The following is a 17,607-nucleotide window of genomic DNA, read 5'->3' as shown; positions in this document are numbered from 1 at the left end:
TTAAAAGATATGTATTTTCAAAAGTGGTACTCTTCACTAGGTTCACAAACCATCACATTACACCTGTTTTAAATCATTCATTCTGACCGAAAAATATCTTTTGGAAATAAATGTTAAGAAATTCCGAACAGCACTATCCCGTTTCCGATGTAGTTCTCATGACCTTCTAATAGAAAAAGGTAGACATTTAGCGATACCAAGGGAAAACAGATTGTGTAAATATTGTACTTGCCAAGAGATAGAAGATGAATACCATTTTTTGCTAGTCTGTCCATTGTATGCAAATATCAGAAAAGAATACATACATAAATATTTTTATCTGAATCCTAGAATAGACAAATTTTATATCCTCATGTCATCCCAAAATGAAACAGTCACAAAATATCTTTCAATGTACATATATCATGCAATGAACATCAGATCCTCTGCGTTATAGATGTGATATTTTGTTACGATATATGTAATTCCTATTGCACCCATTGCTACTGTATGTATATATGTACTATAGGCCCATGGCCTTTTCAGTACTTAAAATAAAGATTGATTGATTGGATTACGGTTTTGGTTGGGTGAAATAGGTTAGGCAATTTGATAATAGGAATTGACCTTTTGGAGGAGTTGTCACGCCACAACGATGATAGTTGCGTTAATTACATCAGATTGGTATTAGTTTGTTTTACAGCTGCTGTATTGTTGTTTAATAATTTTACAGGGCTGGTGTCACGTGACCGTGACACGATGTTAATTGCATAGTCTGGATGTCTACACAATGGTCATTTAAGTTATTTACAGCAAAACACAAGTAAACACTTCCGACAGCACCCCTGATATGAATGTATAAAATCAATTACATGAAATATATGACTGGTAGTAATTAACTTGAAGTATAATTTATTAGTAGTAACCGACTAGAATGAAATAAATGAACTATATTGCAAATATAAAATAAAATAATTTATAATATGAAATAATACACACACACACACACACACACACACACACAGACACACACACAAATTAATATAAAAATGTGAAGAATGCAATCGTAAATTTTTCTGGGTCACCATGCCCTGGGGTGACAACATTTTTTTGTCCTCAAAAGCAAATGAGTGTTCAAGGTTCTTCACACAAGAAAGTTTCAATGTTCATATCAGAACGAAAGCTTTGCAAAGCTTGCTTATTTTTCTTTAGGGTGTCTATCTCATGTTAGCTGACAAAGTTGCCGTGCTAATATGCTTTCAAATGCCTGTCATATGTTGGAGTGAAGTATAACTGTAACAAACTGCTTCAGCATATACAGCGCCATATTTCGTTTACAGGCTGTTGTCGGTGATTCTGTAATTCAGATTGACAACCCACTCAAAACATGGTTAAATCTACAGGTAACCTAGCTCTAATCAAAAACATTGTATTTGCAAACAATAGTGTTAATGTGTTATTCAAAGACTGCTCATTGGCTGCCTTGTAACTTAAGCTATATGGGCTGATGACCTAGATCCATCTGCTTGTTTGTTTGTTTGTTGTATACTGCCACACTCAGCAATATGAGGATGCCATGCATCAACCAAGTCAGAGAGCCTGACCACCCAATCCCCTTGGTTGCCTCTTACTACGAGAATGTGTTGCTAACATCTTCACAGGTAGACCTACAGATCTTCACAGATGATGACACGAAAATGCTTCAAAGGTCATTTACAGATGACTTTACCTGACATGAATTGGTATTTATTCCACAACTGATGATCAGAAATAGGTGGTTGCTAGGAGCTTGATGACTGCAATGTCACATGCACATTCTAAAAGTGCCAGCAAAATTACTCAAAATGGAAGGTTTCAGAGAATCTGAACGCTATTTAATGTATACCTCTGACATATGCAGGCAAAATAAGAAATAACAAGCTTGTAAATTTGAATATGTTTATTTGTTATTATGATTATACCATGTACAAATATACATCCATTCTGTCAGGCAGAAGCTGTCGATGGAGAAGGCTACAATAAACAAAATGGTTCCAGCATCCTATACCATCTGACTACTCCTCTGTACTGCAACCACCAAATAGCTGAAATTATGAAATTAATGCAAAGAATGCAAGTGTCAATTGCTTGCATTAAGTTCATTGTTGTTTATTGTTCAAGGAAGGGCTATTCACATGACGTTCCGACACATTCAAGGCAAGGGTCTGTCTCATGCATGAATTTCTTGATTTTCAGTAGATCCACCGTATCCACCATATGGATCATCTTCCCGAGACAAGGGAGTTAAATGACTGTATGAAGTCCAGTTTCCACCCTTGCCGAACTAGGTAGTGCCACGAGTGGGTATTTATAGATCAGTTCCTTCTGTCCATCCTATTGACCAATCAGATTGCACCTTTCATATCAATTGCATTTGCTTTCAACAAAATGGCGGCACCCGGTGAAGAAGATCTGATTGATAATCAAGATCTATACTGTATTCAGATGTGTCTTACTAAAGTGTATCAAATGACATGAGCATCTTGATTAAAAACTTGAAAAGATTTGGAAAATATCTGTTGACCCTAGTTCGGCAAGGGTGTAAAATTGGACTTTTATAGTCAGTTAGCTCCCTTGCCTTGGGAAGATGCATATGGATCAATGCATGCACCATTGAACAAACTGCATCAACCGCTATGGCATCTATCAATGAGTTGTAGCATCCTCCATACAGATGACTTATGGCATCCAAAATTAGGGTTCAAACAGCAGTTATGTTAGTATTGGTTCCTTTCCAAGCCTCCATCTAAAGGTAATTTCAAAGTGTCAGACACCAAACTAGCTGCCGGAGCATACTCAGTGCCCGAATCGTGAAAAGGTATTTTCATCACATATGAGGGTCAAGTGTCGGTGCAGTACATAGTATAGTAGCAACAACGTATAGCTAGTGGAACTACAAATAAAACACGGTTTATGGCGTGGTGTTAGAAGCATAACAATGTGCAAGACTAACTGTCAGGATACTGTAATACAATATTCTGTACTCCCAGAACATCATCAGGCAACATGTCACTCTGATATTTTGATATGACCTAAGCATGTTGTTAACAATCAGATGAAATAATGTGCTACAAAAATAATAAATTGCAAAAACTACAAAATACAAGAATGCATTTTCAATACACCAGAGTATGGGGTTATAATCTCTACTGATCACGCTCATACAGCTAATGTCAAAGGGTCTCGGGGAACTATTATCTGCATTTTTTTATAAGTTGGTAGTTGCTAAAAGATTAAGTCTATAACAAATGTTCATAAATTCTTAAAGTCTTTCAAAACAATGCAGCCCATACAAAATCTGCTTGGATCCTAGATAAGAGCTAAAAATACTTTTTGTCCTGTTACAGTTACTTTTCTGTCACGCACAAAGACACCTAATGTTGAGGGGACATGTTTACAAAGTAACTGGTCTGACAGGACCATCTTCGAACCCCGCGTTTCAGCATAAGACTTACAGCAGTCAGTCCTTTGAAACTACCTCCAACATAGCTGAGCGTTGATACAGATCTACAAAATTAATGAAATGATACCAGTGGTGAATGACAACAAACATGTTGGCCACATGTAAATGGACTATGGTGTTCAATATGCATAGTAGTCACCTCATAATAAATACTACACACAGTTCATGGTTTTCTAAGAAAAGAGAACAACACAATTGAAATATTTAAACAATCACAGATATTTCAATGACACCTATTATGATAGGATGTTACTTGAGTAGAATGGACAGTACCACCTGTTGCTGTGACTGTTTTCTGACGATATGATTGTAAATATGAACAAAATATGTATGTGTCATTGTATCCTCTTCAAAACAAGTTAGAAAACACCAACAATTGGGAGGTTGTGTGCGATGCTAACCACTAGCTGTGACAGATTAAATATAGCCATATGAAAAAAATGGGTGTTCTTTATTTTCTTTTGAGTAGTATATGATATTGAGCTTGTTAAACCTGGCTACTGGGTAGATAACAGACCTGAACTGAAGGACTTCATTGGCACAAGCACAATACTGTGTCTTCCTTCAACCACAATACTAGGCATGAGGCATGGTATGTACTGGTGTCACTTGGTGACAAGCATGACTGAGGCTATTTCGAAAGGTGTAAAACATTCATTATTTACTGTAAAATGGGCAGACAAATTGACAGTGTTGTGCTTAGTGCAGTCCACCTGTATACCAGACACAAGTGACATGACAGTATCCATGAGAGGCTGACAATCTGATGAGCACTAGATGAGGAAGTTGTCAGCAATATCATGTTACCTGCCTTATTATTCATTATTATAGCTAAAATGGATAGAATTATGATTAAACCGCTCGCATGTTATCAGAAATGAGCGGGCCACTGTAACTTGATAATGCCCTCATGTTGCTTGACGCCTGTTGTTAGGTGACGTCAAAGGATAGGGATAGGTGACGTCACGTTCAATAGTGACGTCATCTGGTTTGTTCTATGACGTTTCCATATTTGTAAAAGTGGGTCAGTGACATTCGTGTTGATTGCAGTAAATGTTTCATACCGATATTGTTGTTTCTTTTTATTTGATAACAAATTCCATCCATTTTAGCTATAATAATGGTAACGCTATTTTTCAGGGTATTATCACTTGCAGAAGCCCTCGGTCTTTTCAACTGCCCTCCTTTGTCGGGCAGTTAATGGAAGACCTCAGGCTTCTGAAAATGATAATGCCCTGAAAAATAGCGTTACCCTTATAATAACCATAGTGTGTATAAAATAACTGAGGCTATTTGGAGATTTTGACATGCATCAAATTTTCATTTTCTCACATGTAATTAATTAACCTTGTCATCATGGTCATAAAAATTCTACAAAAACTGTACAAATAATTGATCATAAAATGAGGATGACATACAGAATAGTGACTGAGAGAAATGATATGGAGAAACAAAACCTTTCCGAAAGCAGATCCAAAATAAGCTGACAAAACAAACAGTATCTTAATAGCAGTAATAAAATCCAAAAACCAAGCTTAAACTGCAAACATAAACATAAACTTTAATTAGGAAAGCATCAATCATGAAGATATGTAATTGCCTGCAATTACTTTTTGTGACAATGATTTTTAGTGGTACTGAAAGGCGTCACTCAGTACTATTGCTAAGTACAAACAATGTGTTGTGACAAGCTGTTGATTCAGCACCTGTACAGTTCAATCACTTCAATGAGTTAGCCAAGGTGTTTGATCAGATCACTCAAGAATGAACCACCAAGGAGAAATAAGAGTATTGCAAAACATACATCTTACATCAGCAGGATAGCAAGGATCAGTGAATATTCAGAAACATTTAGTCCATACAAAGATCTTTGTGAGCATGATGAGCTACATGTTTGAAAAAAGTAGCTCGAATATCTTAGAACACGTAATGAGGAATCTTGGTCAATAATGCTCATTAACAGGAAGCATTTACAAGTGCAGTGACCACTTGACAACAAAGGGGAATATATACACAGGACACAATGGCTGCATAGGACAGCATCACTGAAGCCTAAAACACTGACAGTCAACTCTCCACTGACTGAGATACCATCTCAAAGGATATCAACCAAGAGCAACCCAGAAGACAACATGACATACATGGATTTCCAGCAAACAGACATTTCTCAGCCAACATTTTCAACACGAAGCAGTATTCAGTTCACTTCCATTGCAGATGCAAAACCCACACAATTCTTTGCCATTGGGTTCAGTAACACTCAAACATTTACAGCAATTCTAGCGGATGTAGTGGTTAGCCGGCATCCATTGGATTGCCTGTACACTTCACGAGTCCCATCTGTGTAATATCACTAGCGTACATCTGATTAATAATCACAAACCATCTCCCACATAGACACATACAGCCACAACATTAAGGCACCAATATATTCGAGAAACATCCACATACTGATTTCACAGAACACACTTAAATCTGCATAGATGAATTATTTTGGCTCCTGTGTTGCAGACTATGTCCAAAGGACACTGACCACCGTTACAATGGATACTGTTTGTGCATGATGCTGTCATCAAGCAGTGCTCCACTAGAATCTGTACTTGGACACAAACTACTTGTACCATGGAAACTGATCACTGTCACCATGGTTGCCTTGATGTACGATTGTGTCTTGATCAGATACTCCTACGATGCACAATGAAGCAAAGCGTGGCAAGACAAGACACTTCACTTCACGATATCAACACAAACTTCACAAGTGATATAGCTGTGTGTAAGGAATGCAAACATTACATTTGCTTGACAAGGATACAGTGGCCATCACTTAATACTTTGTAATCAAAAAGCAAATATAGTACAGGCTTGAAACGTCCATGATGACAGTTGAAATAAAAGCACTTAAAATTATTAAAAAGTACTAAAGCAAAGGAAGGTAATCTGTTAACTGATATGAAGATTATATCCAATAAATAAGTAATCAAAGAGTGTAGGCAGCTCATTCTCAGGTGTACTAGACTGAGGGTGTTCATACATACACTTGCACTCAAGCATCCACGTGAACATGTTCATACATGCATGTACATTGTGCAGGGCTAGCTTTTCAATCCAATATAAACCCTGTGGCATTTCTAAACCACACATCTATTTAAGCACAATGGTTTTGATATCCGCCACTGGAGGATACACAAATATTTTTGTAAAATTATGTACATAATTTGTGTAACTGTGTAGAAAAGCAAAATAGGCACAATATTGGTTATTTGTAGCAATGAAGACAAGCCTTCTTTCACTTGGAACATAGGTAAGACTTTACACTGTTTGGTTCGTATACAGCTGGTGTATGTTCATGCCATGTCAAGTGTTGTGGTAAAAGGATACTGTGTTGTACATCATCGCCACACAACACAGTGGCTGGATACACCTGAGTCATGCAGTGTCACCACAAGTATGCACCTGCTGATGTAACACACTGGCAGACTACAGCTTCACATATGCATTTGGAGGGCACCTGCAGATGTCACACACTGGCTGAGTACACCTGCAGATGTCACACACTGGCGGACTACAGCTTCATATATGTATTTGGAGGGCACCTGCAGATGTCACACACTGGCTGAGTACACCTGCAGATGTCACACACTGGCGGACTACAGCTTCACATATGTATTTGGAGGGCACCTGCAGATGTCACACACTGGCTGAATACACCAGCAGATGTCACACACTGGCGGACTACAGCTTCACATATGTATTTGGAGGGCACCAGCAGATGTCACACACTGGCGGACTACAGCTTCACATATGTATTTGGAGGGCACCTGCAGATGTCACACACTGACGGACTACAGCTTCACATATGTATTTGGAGGGCACCAGCAGATGTCACACACTGGCGGACTACAGCTTCACATATGTATTTGGAGGGCACCTGCAGATGTCACACACTGGCTGAGTACACCAGCAGATGTCACACACTGGCTGAATACACCAGCAGATGTCACACACTGGCGGACTACAGCTTCACATATGTATTTCGAGGGCACCTGCAGATGTCACACACTGGCTGAATACACCAGCAGATGTCACACACTGGCGGACTACAGCTTCACATGTGTATTTGGAAGGCACCTGCAGATGTCACACACTGGCGGACTACAGCTTCACACATGTATTTGGAGGGCACCTGCAGATGTCACACACTGACGGACTACAGCTTCACATATGTATTTGGAAGGCACCTGCAGATGTCACACACTGGCGGACTACAGCTTCACATATGTATTTGGAGGGCACCTGCAGATGTCACACACTGGCTGAGTACACTTGCTGAAGTCACACACTGGCGGACTACAGCTTCATATATGTATTTGGAGGGCACCTGTAGATGTCACACACTGGCTAAGTACACCTGCAGATGTCACACACTGGCAGACTACAGCTTCACATATGTTTTTGGAGGGCACCTACTGATATCATGCAACTGCTCAAATCTTATGTCTGGCAAAACCTTTGCATATGCAAACAGTGCCCCCCTGCACATAACAGCTGGCAAGACGTCCACACGTATACCTGCAGGGCATGTGCGCACCACTGAATTGTGTTGATGTGTGGGCCATGTACCTGTCTTGACGAATGTATCAAGTATAGAAACTTCATCTGGAACAGAACCTGAGCAATGAATGTCGAACTTCCACCCAAGATCAAGATGGTTCTGTGAGACAGTTTGGAAGGCAATATTATTGCTCCTGTTTCAATTTAAGTGTAACAAATTCATTTTTAAAACAGCATATAACCATTCCATACTGACAATATAAAGAATCTTAAAGAATATTTCTGAGACCTTTCGGTAATATTTTGGGAGACAATGTTTCGTATGTCATGTGGAATAAATAACTTGGTAGGAATAAGATTGACACAGAGCGTAACAGTCTCATAGAATCAAGTGGAGCATTGTTGGTCATTTGTGGTATAACACTACACCCTCACTGATCTCAATGCATTTAGTTCCTCTAACACCAAGTGAAATGTGGGCCTGTCATCAGGCTTCAATGCCCATGCTTTCTTCATGATGGTGTAGACCTCAGGGGGGCAGCACTCAGGGGCCTCCATTCGGTACCCACGCTCTACGTGCACCACCACATCTGCTAAAGGCTGAAACAAACATACATTCGTTATCAGCGGAGAACACTATTGTGGTATTCTACTATTCATATTTCATATTTATCCCAACTTTGTCAGTGGCTCTATCAAACATACTGATGTTATCATAGGTATAAAAACCATATCGGCCAGTAGCTTCATCAAACATACTGATGTTATAGGTATAAAAACAATCTTTGCCAGTAGCTGCATCAAACATACTGATGTTATAGGTATAAAAACCATCTCTGCCAGTAGCTGCATCAAACATACTAATGTTATAGGTATAAAAACCATCTCTGCCAGTGGCTGCATCAAACATACTAATGTTATAGGTATAAAAACCATCTCTGCCAGTGGCTGCATCAAACATACTAATGTTATAGGTATAAAAACCATCTCTGCCAGTGGCTGCATCAAACATACTGATGTTATAGGTATAAAAACCATCTCTGCCAGTGGCTGCATCAAACAAACTAATGTTATAGGTATAAAAACCATCTCTGCCAGTGGCTGCATCAAACATACTAATGTTATAGGTATAAAAACCATCTCTGCCAGTGGCTGCATCAAACATACTGATGTTATAGGTATAAAAACCATCTCTGCCAGTGGCTGCATCAAACATACTAATGTTATAGGTATAAAAACCATCTTTGCCAATAGCTGCATCAAACATACTAATGTTATAGGTATAAAAACCATCTTTATCTTTGCCCCCTCACAGGTTACTTGTTTACTGGGCAATCGGCCACGTCACTTCACAACTTGGGTTTTGTGTGCATCCTCCCTTTTTCAAAATCCTGGCTATGCCACAAGGTAACTGACAGACATACACTACCATTTTGTTATCTGCACATCCCCTTATCAACCTCCAGTGATGTCATCCTACTGTTCTCCAGTCAGGTTATAAACATCATAAACAGGGATGTGTAATGTACCCGGGACTTCATATGATATCGACAGGATTTTATACAATGTCCCTGGGATTTTATAGGATACTCCAGCCTTATTTGCTATATAATGTGTTTATAATATCCCAGGTATTTCATTAATACAACTTCTGTTTAGATTGTAACATGTAATGAAATGTAAAATCAAATAACAAATGTTTTCTTTATATTCCCGAGGATCAAACAGGCAACCTTCTTATCTGTAGCCCAGTGAGGGTACCACTAGGCTACAGAGGCCCTGATACATCGCAATGCTTTTTAGAATGTCTTTTTCAAGAGCTGTATGCCAGAAACAGATATTTTACACCTGTTTCCTAAGGTACATGGAATGTTTGTTTGAAACATAAAAATGTTGATAAATGTTGTTTTAAGTTTCTTTTTTCGGTTCATAAGTTAGATAAAACACTTCCCCTTGGGTTTTTATGATATTTAAAACCCTCGTTCTTTTAACCTGCGGATGTGCTTTATCCTACACATAGCAACTAGCTGAACTACTTTTTGTTAAACAATCTTACAACACAATATAATCCTCGGCCAAGGTTTAAATGAAGTATTAATGGAATGCTAATGATAAAGTATGATGAACACACTGTAGATTCTTGAACACATATGAACTTACTATCCTAGGATATGGTACTCTTCCAAATGAGTAAATCTCCCACAGTAGAATGCCAAAACTCCACATGTCAGATTTGTTTGTAAAGGCCTGTAAAATCAATTGATAAAGCATATCAGCATTCTTTCAAGATGGATAACTGTGACTGTATGGTTAAGACAGGAATGACAGGTGCACACGAGAATAATGCTTTCACTAAAATTGCTATTTTGCAAATTGTGCAATCAAAAACTACATAGTAACGCGTCGGTTGAACAAACAGGAGATAATCAATGTGGTGAATATAAATGTGACTTTTGAAAAAACACATCACATGACATAATGATTTACAATTTCAGCAATACAATCAGCTGTACACACATTTTCCCCAAGATGTACCGGTGATTCATTTAAAAATACCAACTGAAAAGAATTTTTGAATGCATGACACTTTTTTATGGGAAACAACTTCTTTATTCTTTGTAATGACGTTTCAGGGCTACTTCTTGCCTCTTCATCAATGTTTCAGGGCAAATGATAATATATGATGTTATCCCCCCAAAAGTGTCATGTACCGTATATGACCGTGTATAAGCTGAATTTTGAGGACCAGAAAAAAAGATTCTGTAAAAAGGGGTCGGCTTATCCACGGGATACACTTTCATGACAGTATTTTTCAGATCGTGATCTGTCAGAAACATCGCCTGAATGACGGTCCGATAGATCACAACTTCCCGAAAGTTTGGAAGTTGCCACGTCTAGAGCTATTATTGTTATAAATTATCAATAAAGTTATTATTATTCATATTCTTTCAACTTCTATATCCCTTTCAAAGACATTATATCTGAAAGTATTACCCTCCAAGAATAATATATTCAAATATTTTGTGTTTTTAGCTGTTACTTTTACTATCACTACAATTATCCTTCAGTGTTGATGGAGGAAACACCACTGCCTAGTACTCGTTTGGTTCTGTCTGCTGCTGCTTCTGACTTACATTGTCCCGTAATGCCTCAGGTGCTGTCCATTTGATCGGGAACTTGCCACCATCTGTGCTGAAGTCTTCAAATTTAGCTAAACCAAAGTCGGAAACCTGCCAAGAAGCATATACATTGTACATATTAAACTGTAATCATTTGTGATAAAACATCACAGCAAGATCTATTATGAGAGTCAATACATGGGTCAAAACTAAAATATCATCCAAAATGGAACCTATACACTGAGCTCTCCTACTGCTAACTGCACATATACTAAATTATTACCTTCGAGGGCAAACATATCAGGGTTAAAAAAAATCATATGTTCCCTAGGGTCAAATCACATCATGAGACAACAGTGTATTGTTTCTGTCATCCGGACTGCATTGTTGACGTCATTCAAATCTTATTTTAATGTGAGGTCAAAATGATGTTGCACTAGAAACGACGTCATAGGTGAAGATTTTACACAACATTTCAGAGTTACTACATATGAAGGAGTAAGGATATACTCCGAAACAATGTGTTCCTTATAATAAAAAGGTGACATCCATAAATTCTCTTCCTTATCCAATAGATATGTATCCTATCCTATTATGATTCCCCAGAAGTAAGCGGTACTGTGCCGTTACTGTCTGAAGCATGGAATTTTTATGTTTTTCAAGCTCGATCAACATATTTATCCCTTTATGATGCATGCAAAACGTCATCCTTGTACACAAAGTGGTTTCTGAGAAAATCTGTCCAAAGTGGGGTACAGAGCATCATGTCTAAAAATTTAGACAAGGGACATAACTTTGTAAAGTATTATGTCCCCATCCTGTGTTTCGAATTTGGCCGAAATAGGTACTTTAGAAATTAACAACAAGTGGGAGTTGTTTATTGTACAATAAAATACTCCAGGGAGAATCAACCATGAGAGGCACATGTTGCGAGCAGATGTTCGAATCTCCAGATTCATGGTAGAGCAATGTTTTATCGTTAAATAGATCACGCTTCGTTCTTCATTGGTCTCTGCGAATATCGAATAGCTACTTCATATTCCTTAGTACTGCACGCGAAATGTTATACTTCTATCCATAGTGGTTTCCAAGGAAACCTGTCCTGTGCACCATGTCAAAAGATCAAACAAGGGCCATAACTCTGTCAAATATTAATTCATGATGCTGGGTTTCGAACCCATTCAACATATGTACTCCGTATTGATGTACGCAAAATGTCATCCTTCTGTCACTGGTTTAAACAAGCAACTAGTTTCCACTAAAGTTGGAAAGAGCCCAAACCTACATCCCCAGCCCCATTGCTTGCAGGGTATAATAACATGTACTCCTTACCCTTCATCAATTACTAAACTGTGAAGACAAATAGTTTGGTAAACCGAGCGAGGAATTTAAACTTTACTACTTCAGCTGTTGTTGATGTTACTTGTATCAGTATCATAAGTATACTACTACTGTTTAGGGGTGTCCAGTTGTCTCCCTCCCTTATTCTTTACTTCTATATCAACATTTCCAGATCATTTTGCAATCCAGTGTATACTGTAAGAACAGATTATAAAAGTACCTTCGCTGTTCCATTTTCATGTACGAGGACGTTACGGGCTGCTAGATCCCTGTGCACTAGGTTCTTACTCTCCAGGTAGTCCATAGCCGCACACGTGTCACTGCAAAACATGACCCTCCATGTGAACTGATTTCACTTCATTGATTAGATAAGTTGTCCTCTATAAAAGTGACCAATTTTACTGGCTATTAAATATTCATCAGTAAATATTGAACCTGAACAATAAATCAAATTTATAATTTTTTTTATCCTATTTATGTCCAAAAATGTTAACATGACAACTGACATAAGTCTGGTGACCGATGGACTAAAAGACGGTTTGCCAATAGAAGCTCTCTGCTAGGGGCGGTCGGATAGCCTAGTGGTTAAAGCCTTCGCTCATCACGCCGAAGATCCGAGTTCGATTCCCGACATGGGTACAATGTGTGAAGCCCATTTCTGGTGTCCCCCGCCGTGATATTGCTGGAATATTGCTAAAAGCGGCGTAAAACCATACTCACTCACTCACTAACTACAATTTGCTGAGCTGACAACTAGCAAATGAAAATGAATGAATCCATTTATAGTTTTTAACTTACGTGGCAAAGTTAATCTGGTCCTTTTTTGTGATGACACTGCGACCACGACTTCGGAGATACTCTACCAAGTTGCCTTTACCCATGAATTCTGTTACAAGGAAGAACTCATCACTGAGGACTACACCAATCAGTTGGACCAGGTTGGCATGTCGTAGAGACCTGTTGGGAAACAAGCAGTGAATTTACATCTTCTCTTGTCTGCACACAGCACGGCTGAACTGAGAAGCATGGTAGTGAGTTTGTCTGTCTTGCATGTCACTTTTTAAGCACCTGCCATCTTATACTTCATTCTGCCATGGCTAGCTTTGACCCATTATCGTCTACCAAGCTGAAAATCTATCTGTTATACACACAAGATGCACACACAGTTTGTTTGTTTTGTTTGTTTGTTGTTTAATGCCGCACTCAGCAATATTCCAGCTATATGACGGCGGTCTGTAAATAATCGAGTCTGGACCAGACAATCCAGTGATTGATAACATGAGCATCGATCCACGCAATTGGGATCGATGAGATGTATCAACCCAGTCAGCGAGCCTGACCACCCGATCTCGTTAGTCGCCTTTTACAACAAGCATAGTCACCTTTTACGGCAAGCATGGGTTGCTGAAGACCTATTCTACCCCGGAATCTTCACGGGTAGATGCACACACAGAAGAAACAAGTGTGACATAGATGTGGTAAATGTTTTGAGATAACTCTCAGGTGATTAGAAACTTTGGGATGGAAATTCTGTTAAAGCATGGCAGCAGAAAGCACTCACACCACTGAAGATGGGGCACTCACACACAAATAATGGGAGATACCCAGACATGATATACTGAAGATGGGGCACTCACACACAAATAATGGGAGATACCCAGACAGGGTATACTGAAGATGGGGCACTCACACACAAATAATGGGAGATACCCAGACATGATATACTGAAGATGGGGCACTCATACACAAATAATGGGAGATACCCAGACAGGGTATACTGAAGATGGGGCACTCACACACAAATAATGGGAGATACCCAGACATGGTACACTGAAGATGGGGCACTCACACACAAATAATGGGCGATACCCAGACATGGTATACTGAAGATGGGGCACTCACACACAAATAATGGGAGATACCCAGACATGATATACTGAAGATGGGGCACTCACACACAAATAATGGGAGATACCCAGACATGGTATACTGAAGATGGGGCACTCACACACAAATAATGGGAGATACCCAGACATGATATACTGAAGATGGGGCACTCACACACAAATAATGGGAGATACCCAGACATGATATACTGAAGATGGGGCACTCACACATAAATAATGGGAGATACCCAGACATGATATACTGAAGATGGAGCACTCACACACAAATAATGGGAGATACCCAGACATGATATACTGAAGATGGGGCACTCACACACAAATAATGGGAGATACCCAGACATGATATACTGAAGATGGGGCACTCATACACAAATAATGGGAGATACCCAGACATGATATACTGAAGATGGGGCACTCACACACAAATAATGGGAGATACCCAGACATGATATACTGATGTTTTGGCACGTGGGATGAAGGAACTTACGTCATTACGGATGCTTCTTTGAGAAAGGTCTGCTCAGCTTTGTCCTTATCTTTCAGTTGTTTGATGGCAACAGCCTGTCCTTTGTACACTCCCTTGTAAACATCTGTAACATAGTGAAGCTCTCATATAATCCCTGTATACATATGTTAGGCTAAAAATGTAATAGTCTTGGTTATCAGGCTCTGCATGCATCATCATACAGTCTGCCACATGATTCGTTTTTATTTCCATATTTCCATTGTCAAAAAACATTCCTTAAATTATCGTCTTGAACACACGACCCAAGCAGTAAAATGCTACAATACTTAAAAACAATGCGATCCAATATAGGGCGCAGTTACTTTCCATTACATGTCGCTACTTTACTGCGCATACTGGTTTCCTTGATCCTGACATTACTTACTTCCAAACTCTCCCTTGCCAATTTTCTCCCACTCAGAGGCATTATCCATCTTGATGACCCAGCCGCTTGACTGGAAATCTTGTACACTGACCGTCGCAAAACTCTCCCCATCCTTTTTGACAGGGCGCACTAGCCTTGTACACAAGCCGTCAGCATCAGTCTTGTAATGCTATCAATACAGGGACAGGAGTTACAATGGTTACATGATCCACACAACAGACTCTTCTTACATTGAGATTTATACAATGCCTGGCAGTTCTAGCTAACACAAACTCATTGAAGCAGAGGAATAAGGATTGATATCAAACATTGAAATTGAAAATAGAAATAGTTGAATATAAATCTGATAAGTAAAATGAAACTGATAACCATGACTGAATGTAGATGGGAGAAAATAGTAGCACGAGAGAGATTCATCATGTTTATTGAAGATGTCAATATTTGTTGTTATTTTGACGGAGCTTTCTGAACAAGTCCACGCTAGTATAAGTACAACACTTCTACATGGCATGCAGCATGCTGTCACACTATTATCATGGGCTAACACTGATTGCAGGGGTGTGCAAATATCAACTGTTTGCAACTTGTCCCTGGACAACGAAACTGTACAAAATCACAAATGGAGACAAGCATTTTTTTTAAATATAAATAAGATGTAAAATATATTTCCATCCACGAAGAGTGACTTTGTCTATTCCTAGTCCATAGTCAAATGTAAATCATACGTTATCAGCAGCCAGTCTGACCTGCCATGACTTCATGGTACATAGAGATTTGTTCTAAATCATGACCAAAATTAAAACAAGGAAGTAAAACACATAATGCCGTCTGTTAAGTTGGTCAATGATGATGATGCTTATATTCTGTCAAAGCTACATTTAGTACTTGCTACAAATATTTGATTAAACTTGACTGACTGTCTGCTAACTTTTAAGGTTGTCCATGGACAACTGAACTCCTGAAGCTGACTGTATTTTTTGTCACACGATCTGATGCAACGAATTGGGCAAGTCAGACATTGATTTTCCACACCCCTGACATTGGTATAGAAGCATTCTCCCAATGCTTAGAGATGTAGTGCAACATCATTCCGAAGTGCACAAAGTAAATTACTTCAATTGATTATCATGCCTACATCCTTCACATCTGCTACAACCATGGTCGTCCATGTGTTCAAGCTGAACATATTAACTCCCTTTCAGGTTTCTAGTAATGCACTTCTGTACACTCTCTATGGTCATGTATTTATAGCTTATCAAATTTGGTTCGTAATTTCTCAATTTGTTCTGCTACCTGTACTAATTCGGCCAGGTTCCGAAAATACCCCTCTTCATCAACCGTGAGCCTGTTGTTGCGGTAGAGAATGCGATAATGTTCCACCTTATTGCCACAACACACACACAGCGTGTAGTCCCCGGGGTAGTTGCTGCTCTCTCGTATAAGGAACAGACCATCTTCAGGGGGCTTCAGCAGCACCTCAGCTTGAACCCGTGTTATTTTACCATGAAACCATCTACAAGGAAAGCAGGGGGAAGCATACACAGGGCTGTCACTACAAGGGACTAGTGTCATGAGTAGAGAATGGGTCAGTCAACTCCGCTACAATCACAGACTCCCCATAATCTGTCCAAGATCCTTGATCACTTCAAGCTAAGGTGTTAGCCAAGGAAAGAGAAAAAACGTATTTAGGATAAGACAAAATAATTGAAAATCTAATTCATAAATCCTTATATCTGATGGGTATAAAGAGAGTAAAAAAGATTCATGAATTGGACACATGTCCACACTTTACATATAATGAAGCAAACAGAGCTATGTAACCATGGGAACTGACAATTAAATAGAGCATGGAACAAACCTTGACCCACCCATCCAACATTTTGATATGACATTTCTGTAACAAGTTGTCACTGTTAATACCACCCAACAGAAAACCAAATTGTCTGGTATGCCCATCACTGATAATCCAACAAAACACGGATGGACAAAACTGAAAATGTGAAGCTTAATTGATAGAGCCCACATTGATTATGAGAATAGGACAAAGCTCAGGTTTAACACTCCATCCAATATGGTCCTCAATATGCAATGCAAGATAATGTTTTTTGCCTCCAGTTCAATCTGTAAACCATAAAATTATGACATGTTGCCTTAGCAAATAAGAACGTGACATCCTTGTTGTCTGCGCTCACGACAATCTGTGTCACATGATGCCAATGCTAATCTAGATGGATGATGTACTATCAGATTTTAAGGAAGTTCTTGTCTTGCTCAACTTACTGGTATCTGGTGGCAGCTGTTAAACTACACCATGGGCA

General features: G+C 39.0%; 1 protein-coding gene across 4 annotated transcripts in view; it reads right to left on the bottom strand.

Moving 5' to 3' along the window:
• Positions 1–1,922: 1,922 nt before the first annotated feature.
• The window catches only part of LOC139479947 (tyrosine-protein kinase CSK-like), a 38,160-nt gene continuing 22,475 nt past the window's right edge, over positions 1,923–17,607 (bottom strand). The window contains exons 6-13 of one of the 4 annotated variants that reach the window (XR_011654375.1): positions 15,290–15,458; positions 14,887–14,989; positions 13,291–13,449; positions 12,713–12,812; positions 11,167–11,262; positions 10,193–10,279; positions 7,105–8,632; positions 1,923–7,074 (exon numbers count right to left, since the gene is read on the bottom strand). Coding sequence is in view for 2 of the 4 variants with exons in the window: in XM_071262904.1 (XP_071119005.1) it covers positions 8,456–8,632; positions 10,193–10,279; positions 11,167–11,262; positions 12,713–12,812; positions 13,291–13,449; positions 14,887–14,989; positions 15,290–15,458; positions 16,583–16,802 (1,111 nt within the window). In the remaining 2 variants the exon portion in view is untranslated. Of the gene's footprint in view, positions 8,633–10,192; positions 10,280–11,166; positions 11,263–12,712; positions 12,813–13,290; positions 13,450–14,886; positions 14,990–15,289; positions 15,459–16,582; positions 16,803–17,607 lie in introns of all 4 variants that reach the window. The other 3 variants (XR_011654376.1, XM_071262904.1, XM_071262889.1) reach the window with 3 other exon arrangements.

The sequence above is a fragment of the Haliotis cracherodii genome, unplaced genomic scaffold, assembly GCF_022045235.1.
Source record: "Haliotis cracherodii isolate W230 unplaced genomic scaffold, xgHalCrac1.p SCAF_1, whole genome shotgun sequence".
In the NCBI taxonomy this organism is placed as follows: domain Eukaryota; kingdom Metazoa; phylum Mollusca; class Gastropoda; order Lepetellida; family Haliotidae; genus Haliotis; species Haliotis cracherodii.
This window is presented reverse-complemented; position numbering and strand designations above follow the sequence as displayed.